This window comes from Xiphias gladius, chromosome 11 (assembly GCF_016859285.1).
Source record: "Xiphias gladius isolate SHS-SW01 ecotype Sanya breed wild chromosome 11, ASM1685928v1, whole genome shotgun sequence".
Lineage (NCBI taxonomy): Eukaryota > Metazoa > Chordata > Actinopteri > Istiophoriformes > Xiphiidae > Xiphias > Xiphias gladius.
This window is the reverse complement of record NC_053410.1, coordinates 2881558-2894933: the sequence shown is the minus strand read 5'-3', so window position 1 is coordinate 2894933 and position 13376 is coordinate 2881558. Positions and strand designations below refer to the sequence as shown.

The 13376-nt window shown below is 40.9% G+C and overlaps 1 protein-coding gene across 1 annotated transcript in view; it reads right to left on the bottom strand.

Annotated features, from left to right (window-relative positions):
• Nucleotides 1-13376, bottom strand: part of atrnl1a (attractin-like 1a) — a 242246-nt gene that overhangs the window by 135096 nt on the left and 93774 nt on the right. Inside the window, exon 21 of the mRNA XM_040139682.1 lies at nt 4933-5026. Coding sequence (XP_039995616.1) covers nt 4933-5026 — 94 coding nt within the window. The remainder of the gene's footprint in view (nt 1-4932; nt 5027-13376) is intronic.

Genomic DNA, 13376 nt, shown 5'->3' with positions numbered 1-13376 from the left:
CAGCACAACACGACATCCAGAGAAATATATCTCGGCAACTACTGCTACTGTTAATGACAAACTCAGTGTAAATTGAAATGACATGTAGCTGAAAAACAACAACACACAAACAAAAACAAATTTAATGAATTTGTGTTTTTTCTGTAATGTTTACAACCAAAAAAAAGGAAAAGAAAAAGATTAGAAAGAAAAGATTAATTTTCTGGGGAAAAGAAGAACAGAAACTCCAAAAGAAGACAAGGAAAAAGTTGGACCATTCATCGTCAGAAATGAGAGAAAATGTAACAAGCGACAGATTTTAAAAAATATCTATAATACCAATAAAGCTGGGTATTGACTCTGGATAGTTTCTTGGTACCAACCTAAGCACCTAAAGCTGGCATTAAATATCTGGTGAAGACTGTTGTTTTTTTTAAATTAATCTCTCTGATCAGTCAGTTCCTGATTTCAATAAAAACCGCCCCCCCCCTGTAAAAAGGGTCGTCTGTTCGTGTGAAACCGACTTATACATGACCATCCTACCTTAACCTCGTGCCTCTTGTGAAACCATGATGACGAAGGTCCTCTAAACTTCAGGAAACACTTATGTTAATCCAAACCATAATCTTTTCCCAAACCTAACCATGTGTATGTGACTACCTCTAACCAAACCGTGACCGTTCCACAGCCTTCACTGTGTGTTTGTTATTGTTACCATGATGCCGAGGGTTGTCTCGGTTGGTGGACTTGCTGAAATTTGGGCAATTTTTGACCATTTAATTTAGGAAAAGTTTGTGTTCAGCTGCTGGTGTTTAGACCAGTGGTTCCAAAAGCGGGGTGGGCGCCTTGAGGACGAGCCAAAGGTGGGTTTATGTTTTCAAAACATATAAAACCGAAAGTAAACATCTAAATCATCAAATTGAAAACCCAGTTACGTACGCAGTTATGCCGCAGCTAACTGACCTGAGACCGTCGCTGGCAACACGTGTTTGCAGGTTGTCAAAGAGACACAATATGCAATTCTGGCACACACGTTTTCCGTGATTATAGCAGTCAGAAGTAAGATACAGGATGTCGGAGCAGTGAGGGAGAGTCAAAGATAACCTGAAATGTGTCAGTCCTCTAGTCCTCCCTATTTTGGGAGGACCAAATAAAGTAAAGAGGTGGGAAGATTGGTGGGGGTTTGTAGCATGTTCATATTTCTCAAAGTAAGGCATCAAGAAAGTATTATATTTTATTGTACGGGAAATCAGGTATGAAAGGATATTCAGCGTGTAAGAGTTTGCGCTCTTGTGTGTCAAAGTTCTTCTATTTGTCTACAAGATGCAGGCAGCTGAGATCTGGTTATGGTTGATGTGGGAAGAAAAATATTGTGAGGCACTATTTGTTTGTGTGCAATCAAATAGCGGAGGAGGTTAGACAAATGAAAAATGAAACTGACTACTTTTCTGACACACAAATCTAGTATGAGAGAAAGTGACAATATGAGCACAGACACATAAGGTTATACACACACAAAAAAGCAAAACACCTGCTTTACCTAATGGCCCCATTATTTCTGACTCTTAGCATTTGTGACTTTGAACAGAACATACGGTACACACACATACACACACACACACACACACACACACCCCCACCCACCCACCCACCCACACACACCTGCTACAACCTAAGGGCATTACGATTCACCCCCTGGGAGAAATTGCTCGTTCGAAATCAAATCGGCAAACAAATGGCCCTCTACGCGGCACACCATTTTGGAGTGAGTCAACCAAAACAAACAGCGCTGTGACAGGGATACATTTAGAGAGAGTCACGGAGAGAGGGAGGGTGTCAGAGCAAATCAAAGGTGAAAGCGACTGCAGCACGCTGGCTTAGAGATGCACAAGTGAACACACACAAACGCACCGTTTCTGCTCTCAGCCTTTGTGGAGTCTCCACCAGAATAATGAAATACTGGTGCGCGCTGAAAAGAAACATCACGCTCAAAAACCAGAACAGGAGTACCGAGGCCGTACGGCCGATTCGACAGTCGCTCAAGCTCAACCGCAGCTGGGCATTGTTCACGATTTGCCAATGTGTTACTGGCATGACAATGAGACTGAACTGTCACTGTTTTTCACTTCGTTATTCAGTTGTGTTCCTTTAACGCGACTGATGTGTGGTTATTTTGCCCCAAACCAGTCAGTAGTGATTACGTATCCTTCCCGCTAACATCCTTTCAGTTGACACGAGAAGTTTCGGTGGCAGTTGCTAGAAGCAGTTAATGTTTTGTTTTAAAATCTAATAGTTGCTTCTGTAAGTTGAAAACAGTATCTGTAGCTGCGTCGATCTCTTTTCTCTTGCTTTCCTGTGATTGGCTGAGTGCTTTTTCCAACCCTCACGGGATATGAAGTAAATCTATATCTATCTATCTATCTATCTGAGCAAAGAGTGAGCGCAACACCACACCTATTTTATTAGCGGGAAAATTGGGCAGGTGGGCTGTAGATTTCAAGAATCAGGAAAGAATTTAGATACTAACAAAGAAAAATCTTGTTTTTCTGTTTACTTAAATAAACGTTTAAAAAAAAAAAAAAAAAGGATTTCTCCAGTGAATCAATATTCATTAAAGGAAGACTCAGCAAAAGGACTCCTCCCCCGTACTTTTAGAAAATGACGCTAAAAAGTTTGTAGCTTGCCCATTTGTTGCAGATATATTCAGCACGAAGTTACAGCTGATTCTAATTCAGAACAAGAGGCAAAAATAAAACTGGTAATGATAAAAAAGGTATCATAACGTTCATAGAAAGCAGCATAATCCACTTCTCTATCTAATATAATATAATATAATATAATATATATATATATATATATAAAATCAAACAATTAATCAATGAAACTCTAACAACTTGAATTTTTTTCAATGCTCTACATAATTGTTCTGGACATAATTCGACTTGTCCTCAAAAAGTATTGAGTTTCAATAACCAGGCCTCCGCTAAACCCCGTCCTTCCAAAACAGCATTTTTTCTGAAGATATTCTGTTATACAGTATAATTCTATAAAACAATCTTCCAATGATAATAAAATGAAATGCAGTTTGGAAACACTGACTGCGGCTTTGAGATGGAAATGTGAAACTGCGCCGGTACGTCCAGGTAGGCATGTGTTTGTGTACCATATGTCCGACCACACAGAGTAGAAACACACTGATTAAAGTCGACAGTGCACATGTGGAGAGAGCCTTTTAGTGCGCAGGTGAGGGGCGGGTTGGCCGGAGTCACGTTAACGTCAGGAGCTGAGCCGGAGTTTAGAGTCACTCAAAGGTTACGTTGAGGTCAGCGAAAGGCAGCAAGTGGCGGAGGTCAAAGTTTAAGTTGATGGTTAAAGAAATTTACATTATCAGTGGCAAGTATGATTCAAGCTGCGTGTGTGTCTGTGTGAGATTGCGCGTCTCTGTATCAGTTTTAAGATGCCGAATAGTAAAAATTAAAGCGTAGATTTTATCTATAAATAAATAAAACAGGTAACTAACTGATCGATCTACGTGACAAAGCATGACATCATCATGGCGGCATGATAATAACGCTACGTGTGTGTACAATTGTTATGACGTTTTCACACTTTTTGCACAGTTTTGCACTTTCACTTTAACAACAACAAACAAAGGCAACAAAAGACCAAAAAGTTGTGAAAATTTACCGAAAGCCTGTTCCCTCGAGAATAAAATGGAAACTTTCTGTGTGACTGTAGAAATGAACGGTGCTTAGTGGAGATGCTAAGATGGTAATAATAGTAAATACTATTTGATGTGCCATTAACTTTATAGTAGTACTTGCACAAAGATAATTATTATCACATCTCTGGCCTATTGGCAGTTGTTGTTTTAAGCTCTGGCTCTGCCAAGCTGCAAGTTTTTTGTGCAGATGTGTGGGAATGGTAAACACAACAGCTGTAAATGCACTGGGGAGAAATGACACCAGAAAGAAAATAAACACCTAACACCACCACTTTTTAACCCCAACAGCAGCAAAATTTGTGCAGCAGTGTTTCCCCAATATCTGATTGTTCTGTACATGAAAGAAACAAATCAACCATGTAAAAAAAAAAAAAAAAGAAAAAGAAAAACTAGCTCTAGTAAAATGACCTCTGACACTGGAGAAAAAAACACTGACAACTGTGCTTTTACATAATGGGAGCCTTTACAAGCACAAAGAAATGTAATGAAACCTCTACCAGTCACACATTCATGTATTTATAATAATCAGTAATGTATGTGACATGATATCATAGTTTGGACGGAGAACAAATCTGTCTGATTGCTTCAGTTTTTCCTTGTTTCATCGTTCTATATGTGCCCTTTGTTGGACATAGCAAACCACACACACACACACACACGTGTACACTCTGTCTGTGCTTTCTAGCCTCTCCTGCTAGATTTATCGATGCAGCAATTTTCAGTCTGTCTCCACGGTGCGTTGCTCCGCCAAGCCATTTAGGATACTGTAGCGCTGCAGCGGACACGTCTGGCACAGTCAGGGGAAAACACACACACACACACACACACACACACACACACACACACACACACACACACACACACACACACACACACACACACACACACTCTGAACATTTGTTCATCATTATTCTTTCTATCTATATGGCAACCAAATTGTTTTCCTCAACCCTTAACCTTAACCAAAAATGTTACCTTAACCTTAAAATTTCTCCCTAAATTTAACCTACGATCGCAAAAACAGCTGTTCAAAGGCGTTCGATGTCATGCCAAAGCATCGTCTGATTGAGTTGCCGTATTTGGACATCCCTGTGCAGCCAGCTTTATGTAGTGTGTGTTGCGTGTTGTCAAAATATATATATTTTTTTAGTGGTAAGGCTAATGATTGAGGGCCGGCAAGATCGGGGTCGGGTGGGCATTTAATCATAGTTACATGATAGTACACTCACAGTTGACACTGGTCTCCCTTGATGCCCTTGGTGGTACAGAAGCACTTCCCTGTGTTGACGTGGCACACGTTGGCGTGGGTGTTACACTTACAGGCTGCAAAGAAAAGAGGAAGGTTCGAGAGGGGATGGGGAAAGAGAGAGAGAGAGAGAGAGAAATGTGTTAGGATTTTATTTTGGAAATCCCAAAAGTAGAATCTCTTGGCGGTGAGAGACTTGGTGACAATTTACGGTACCCGACAGTTTCTTAAGCAGAAGGAAGGAAGGAAGGAAGGAAGGAAGGAAGGAAGGAGAGAAGAGGAGAGAAGAAAGAAAAAGGTTGAGCAAAAGCAATAAGACAGAAAAAGGGCAAATCACTCATCATTTTCTGAGGTGAACAAAGCATGATGTGGCTGTGAGTCATTCTCACTCTGCACTAACAGGTGTTAAATTCCTGACTAAAATGTTTTCTCCTTTCCCTCTTCCTGGACAAAACTGAACTTGATGCACTTTTACCTTATCTAACCTAAAAAAGCATGATTACTTCACCAATATGATGCGTTTCCTTTCAAATGAGCTTGAAAGAAACTGTTTGGCCAGAAATTGTTTCTGGGCAACATGACATCTCCACTGAAGATGCAATTTTTATTTAGGAAAGGTTAAGGTCCCTACATCAGGAAAAATTTTTAGGGGGATAGGTTCACATTTCTTCAAGTTTGCCTTCAAACAATATTGACATGTCTACATGAATGTTGAAAGTAGTGGTCCCTGTAAATGTCCTGTGAATACCGTCCATGAAGAGATTCCTTCTTAAAGCAACCGCAAGCGATGGAGGACCAAATCCACAATCCACAAAACTTGATTTGTCTAACTCAGACCGCAGAAACCTCATTGTTTGCACCCGCTCTCTTACATTAAAACTGGTTTCACGAAGGGATTTCTTCACAGCCAGTACGGACAGGAGGAAGTTTTACGGTGACCGAGAACCTTTTCAACACGCATACGGGCATAAGAGTGCTGTTTTTAGACAGACTTGAGCACTTTGAGCCTTTGAAATGGATGCAATAGTAACGGGTTAAATTGAGGAAAATATATACATAGCAAAAATTAACAGACTCCAGTTGGTCAGCGCATAATTTGGGCTGACCAAGAGTAAAATATATCAATAACTTCTGGCTACGTTAATATATTCTGGTTTGGTCTTTAAAACCCTTTAATCGATAAAGTGTATCAAAAACTGAAGCCTGAATTTCCTCCCACTGTAGTTTATTGTGAATATTCACGATCCCCATGGGATACATTGTTATTTTCCACTGAACCAATGACTTCTTCTACAGAAACTTTGGCCTGAGCGCCACCATTAGACCAAAGTTTCAACCTGTACAGCTATCAAAATCTAACACATGGATGGCCTTGACATTTTCAGTTTGTGCTAAGGGCCATCCCTTGGCCAAACTGAATATTTTTAGCCATGCAACTGGTAGGTCTCGACCAACAGCAAAATAATCAGTATGTTTTATTTTGTGGAGTGTAAAGAACATTTTTAGGGCACTGAGGGCTGCCAGTGGGGTTTTGGACTTTGGTTCTTCTTCTTTATTGAGATGACTGCTAGGTCAAAGCCACAATCAAACATGAGTAAGACACAAAAATGGCAGCCTTGGTGAGTCTAATCTGTTTAATCGTTTTGTAATGTAAAAGCAGAGCATGATGTGGCCGTATGATTCACATGGAGCCGAGCCTGTAATTTAGACACTAAATCACTTCTGCATGGGGCGACTAACAGCAGAGACAAACAAGAGCGTTCCCTATACCCTTGTGCTATGGTGTGTAGGTCTGTGTTCGCATCCACACAGGGCCCCTCTTTCCTGTGCTCCTCTCCTGCTGAATTGACTTTGTGCTTTGTTCTTATTCTTTCCAATTGGCACAGAGACAGGCCGGGTAATAAAACATTGGTGCACTCAGGTCAAGGTAAAACCAAGGCACCAACAGAAAATGAGAGGAAAACAACCTCGTCTATCCCCTATCCTCCTCTGCCTGCGAAGAGGGCCTGATTTGATTGCTTACATAGAACAAAAACAAGGTAACAGACATAAATGCTGCTTTAAATATTTAGATTTCTGAGAACGCACATACGCACATTGAGTAGCAGAAAAACAAGGCAGCACACTGGGGCATTTAAATTTCAGCGGGCCAAAAGTCGAATTGATGTTCTTCAACTTGAAAAACAGAGGCGCTGACAGCAGAGACAGCAACAATAACAAAGTACAATTTCAATCCATTGCCTGAAATTACATTGACCTGTCAGAAAGAAAGAAAACCTTTTCAGGGATGCGCACTGACTGAACTGCAAGGGCTTCAGAGATAACAGAGCCTTAACAAAAAGTTGCTTTTAGACTTGAGATAATAGACAAATCACAGGTACGTTAGCGCAGGCTGCTGTTCATACAGTATTGATTTAGTAGACAGTCAGCAAATGCATACAAAGGGCACAGCTCGGAGAAAAGCGCACGCCAGTGGCACTTCGAGGAAGACTGAGAACGGGAGACTGGCAGAGAAAAGCAGCAGCAAACGCCAGAGATGACAAATTCAAGTCAAGGGGCTTAAAAAGCTGCCAGTAAGACTGGCAGTAAATTTAGTTTTCCACTGTCTAACTGTAATGTCAAAGGCCAAGTTATAGGTTAAGTGAAGGCACTTGAATAGATAGACACAACTTAATCTTTAAGCCTGACACTTGGTGACAAAAAGTTAAATTATTTCAGATCTCACAGCGAAACAGTTTTTTTTTTTTTTTTTTTTACAGAGAACTGCATTAACTCTTTTCCTCTCTTCAAACAAACATGAAACCACTGTAATCCCCTAAGCTGTAAACAAGATCCTGCTTCCAGCAGAGAAGTCTCTGCACAGAGACCCTGCAAACGCTGATGAGCGTTTGGAAGTTGAGAAATTAAAGCTACTGTAGCATTTCATCTCCAATTATATACACAAATGTTACAACTGCTTAAAACTCACAATTGGATTGAGAAACAAAGCCAAACACGCTCACATCTCTGATTCATTAACTAACTAGCTAACAGCTAGCTAAGGCTGAATTTGTCATGTTATCAGTCTCTCTGGAGAGCTAAAAAATGTGAAACTGCAGTTTTCCAGGCTAAATTTGGTATCTACTATTGAACTGTACAGTAAAATCTGAGCACCAAACACAATTATTTAGTTTCATTTAACAGCTGCACAGCTTTGCTAAGTGGAAAAAAACCAAGCAAATCATATAAGGGCTCCACAAGTATTGTGTTCCCGGGCAAACTGTTGTACATCCTTAATCCGGACTAAAGCACACCCAGAATTGAGTTTGCAAAATCTGGGCCAAAGGGCCGAGCCACAGTCCCACAAGACAGTCGCAGGTTAACCAAGATGACTGCGAAGGACTCTGACTGCAGGACACGGGTTGCTATGCAGGCTACTCTCTCCATCCGAGTGTGTGAGCGAATACTGTGGCTTACAGGCACCGCACTTTTTGTACAGTATAAAATAAACAAAACGCGTTAGGTAGAGTTTGACTTTAACCATACCGAATGAAAAGTTTTGACATGTCACAACTTGATTATGCTACACTACAATTCCAAGTCGGCTTCCACAGCATTTCATTATCATGGGCACTTTGACAGTGTGCCGTAGGCGAAGTCCCACTGGATATGGAGGACAGTTTCACGCAGCTAACAAGCTGTCCAACCCAAACAACTCTTTACGTTGTTTGTCTCTACCCTGCGATACAACCCATAGGAGCGTCTCCTGAATTAGTGCCCCCCCCTATGAATGACTAACCCTTTTATGATGTAACACTGTTATATCAAAGGGTCTGGTTAAGTTTCAGCACGAAAAAACAACTTGGTTAGGTTTCAGGAAAGATCATGGTTTGGGTTAAATTAAGCACTTTGTTAGGGTTAGAGGAGGTTCGTCATTATGGCTGCCGTAATAAACACGAGGGTAGGGTTATGAAACGATGCGGTCGTGGTTACAAGAAACAACACTGACTATCGGTTTGAAATGGGAGACAAGCAGAAGTCCGGTGTTTTGTGGATCAACCGATCCACCCTGTGCGGACCTTGTCGCCGTATAACAATGTCACCTGACTTCCTCCTTTGCTCCTGTCGTAACTACTACGGCCACTAGAGGGCCTTGTCACTTCGACGCGAACACGCCGTTCGGGGGGCTTTTTCCTGAAAAGACTGACGCGGTCTCACGCGATCGCCGGATGTCCCTCAACGTATAGCATGTAACCGCGGGGCGTAAGAAGCTGTTTGTACACACGACGGAGATGTTTATTGGTAAAACCCTTCGCCTCACAGATGCATTCACTGTCTTTCCCTGTCTTTATATTCTGTGCAAAAGCTGATCAAACCGTAAACGAGGCTTGGAGGCTGCTCCAGGATGTTACGCCCCGACGTTCACAGGGAGGAGTTTCATCTGAGTCGCCACGGTGCCGTCATTGTCCTACATGTACAATGTTCAAAGCTATGCCGCTCGAACACGTATGCGTGATAGACACAGGACAGATAACACGAGTGGGAGCCTGAGACGTGAGTCTCAGGTCACAATACACAAAGTGGTCTGCGAAAGACTTGCACTGTCTGTCAAACCTAGTGAAGGATAATAGGTCAAATAAGAAGTCAAAAGAGCACAATTTAATTCCCATTAAACCTTCTAATGCTTTAGCCAGTACTAAATTAAACCGGATACGTACCTGTATTGAGGATTGCTATCTTACCTCTACACTTTCTTTAGAACCACACGTGTCATTGGCTTTTAACATATAATAAAACCATTAATTCAGACAGTCGGACACTCTCACTACACATCCTTATAGTAAAATAAGCACTTGACTCATCCGACCGGTCTGCAGACACAATCGTATTCAAGTGCCCAGAGGAAGTGAACTCAATTCTGAGGGAGCGCAGAACTGGAGGTGAAGGATGGAAGGAGCAGGAGAATTTTAAAGAAGAAGAAGAAGAGAGTGAAGGAATGAAACGGACGGAGGAGAAAGCACATCACACTCCACACTTGCTGACAACACAGAAATGAGCCACAATAAAAAGAAACCTGATCTCTTAGCAAAAAAGGCTGATTTGATATAAATCATATTTCCCATGACTCCTGCAAGCCCCCTGAAGAGAGTACAATTTCTCAACCCACTGCCTCTGCATGCACACACAATACAAAGGATGCCTGTTGTCAGTGTTATAATGTGTGTGTAGGTGGGAACCGGGCCGTCTCCGTGCGAGTGTGTGTGCGTGTGCGTATTAGTCAGTCAGAGACAGGCAGAGATGAGGAAATAAGTCAGTGAGAAAGCATTAGAGAACAATCCTCGCTGTACCTGTTATCTGTTTCTACAGGCGGCTTTGTCTTATTCCTGAGGGGTGCGCAGTTATAAAACTCAAGGAAACTTAATGGCTGGAAAAAAAGGTCTTGTGGTGACGTACATTACTCCAAAGGTTTTTGTTGGTTTTTTTTTTGTGCAGTTGAGCTCAGAACCACATGTGAATCCTCGTCTGATGCTGCTTTATCTTCTTTAACGTGCTTGTGTATTTCAAGAAACAGGGAAGCTAAAAGAACTTAATCTTATAAACACAATTTCTTAAATTCTTGTTGAGGGAACCGGATCTCCTCTACATCTGCTCTGCTCTGAAACAAAAGTGACAAAGTTCACACCATTGATAAAATAAAGGATTTAGAACCAGCTGTTTTTACTTCCTCAACCGCGTGAATTATGCCGGGAATTTTTCTTTCATCTTCTTTCAATAGCTTTTTTTTTTTAATTACTATTTCTCTTTTGCTCTCATAGAATCTCTCCATCTAAACTATTTGCCATTGAGTGAAAAATGAAAAAAAACCAAAAACTTATATCCTACCCCTTTTTTTTTTTTTTCGACCGCTTAAACAATACAACTTCCTGCAGTTGGGTAAACAAAGGTCCCGCCACACAAGCAGTGGAAAAACGACCGCGGGAACAGGCAGGTCTGAGGTTTGACACACACAATACTGATAAACACGACATTCAACATTTTGGGAGCCACTGCGAGACCAAATCAGTAGCTTGTCTTCTCAGGATCGGTGCAGCCTCCGTGTTAATGCATTTTGCCGAATATCTTTAGTGGCTTCACTCTGTAGTACACGAGGCATATTCTGAACCGTGCTTGTGCAAAGAGGACCTTATTTACACAGAACTGCGGAGATCAGCATCTTCCTGCGGCAGACATAAAAACAGCCTTTAGATGTGTGTATGTTTGGACATGCTGGTGAAATTTTGGTGGAATTTTAACTGGAGGTGACAAGCCCTGGATAATATGACAGTGCTGTAAATTCCTAGTACATTTGCTGAAAATGTGGTATTATGCACCGTGTTCAAACCTACCAGATGTGATGATGGCATTCGAAATAAATTGGGCTCTATGGAAATGTCAGTTATAATTATTTTGTAGTCATGCATTCAAAATGTTAATTTGTTACTAATTACTTTATTAATACTTAAGGTAAAAGACTGCAAGATGCCATTATTATGCAAAAGTACTACAATAAGATTTGTTAGGATGCCATTATTTTGCTTCAGGTTGCAAATTGTAAAATAAAAAAAATAAAAAAAAATAGTTTTCTTTACTTATAAGTTAACGAAAACGAAGTAAATTAAATAAAAGATAGGAAATTTAACACAAACTTAATTTTGAAGGATTCTGAAGGATCATAAATTGCTGCGGGAAGCAAAATGACATCTAATGTAGTCAACTATGAAACTTTTAAAATGCGTATTTCAAAACATCCTTTTCTCCAGTGTACCACTGAACGCTACTGCATTTCCCAGATGATGATAAATCACATGCTCATCTCCATGAATAATTTTTTTGAATCATCATCATCATCATCATCATCGGTGTCACCTTCCACCCTCAGCTCGCTCCTGCTGTTTTCTCTGTCTGGTTCCAGATATGGGGTCGTTTGGTCAGATAAGAGAGGCCAGGGCCTTTCACTGATTTTAATGAGGGGTAGTGGAGGAAGGTTGAGAGCAAAGGGGGCAATCATGGAGTAAAAAGAGGTAGGAAGTAAAATACATGGGCGCACGCGCACACACACACACACACACACACACACACACATTTATTTGCATACAAAGAGAAAAATCTTTTTCATGTCTTAGTGACATCTAGTGTTCTTGAATGTGGTTTCCTTCCCTCAGCAGAATCTGGTCAGTGAACTTTCGACCTTTAAATGTGAAATTTTCAATCATTTTATTTGCATTGTCAGTTGTTTTTGTTTTTTTTTTTGAAACACTGATTTAAAGCTGATTTTCAACGGCTTAAACGAAATCAACTTTCGACAGCATAAATTAAACAAGAAAAGAAATACGTGCTGTTGGAAAGAATATACTGTAGTAAGTACGCTAAAACTTAATTTTTTATTTTTAAATCGCAACGGTGAACAGTGAGCGGTGTAATATCAGGCCTGGTGGAGCCAAAAAAAAAAAAGGTGAGCAGAAACTAAAAACTTGAATACACTAGCCCACTGCAAAGGGCGGTGCTGGATACAGAGCACGTTGTAAAAAGTACGAGAACGTCCGTCTGTGCATCTGGGGATCAGTGCACTCAGGTTGCCGTCCCGAGCTATCTCACAACTTACGTGTAATATTGCACAAATGCAGAGTGGAACCTTTTCAGAGACATTACATGTTCTGTCACCCACAGGACAATCCGTAATTTAAAGGCTTGGCGGATACACTCCTCCGCATCGCCCCCCGTTTGATTTAAAAGCCTCTAATGCAGTGTGACTAAACCTCGCCTGGTCGGCGACCGCATTTTCAGGAGTCTGCAAACTAATTTTGCGTGTTCAAATTCACATTTAGCCCTATAATATGGTTTTTGATGTGAAGTGATGTGTCTGCATTTGGGTCAAGTGTGAAACAAGTTGTCATTTTAATTTGAGAATGGCATATGATTATTTATTTTTACTATATTCAGCACCACTCTTTGTCGTATATGATGCCACATGAGCTTGTTAAATGTATGGTTTATGTCAGATTGAGCTGCAAGCCATAAATAAAAGCCCACCGTCTCAGAGAAAGCACCTTATTTTAGAAGAGACATGATTCACAGGCGCAGAAAGACTTCAAAAACACTATTTGCACCGACTGGATATCAAAAAGGATTCAAGAGCCGCTTAAAGTCATTTTTACAGGAACATTGGGCTGGTTTTAGTGCGTCGGTAGGTTTGTGTGTTTTGGTTTGTCTATACATCCATATGTTGACCAGCGAGACGCCAGGAATAGAGCTGCCGGAGGGAATATGACTGGATACCGCTAAGAATGCTGGGTACTCTGAAATTCCGCCACAGGGCTCCACAGGTACATAAAACACACACAAAACATGTTTAAAAGCACAAATATGCACAAGCACAGCCACACACAGAGACATGCTTACATGCGGAGA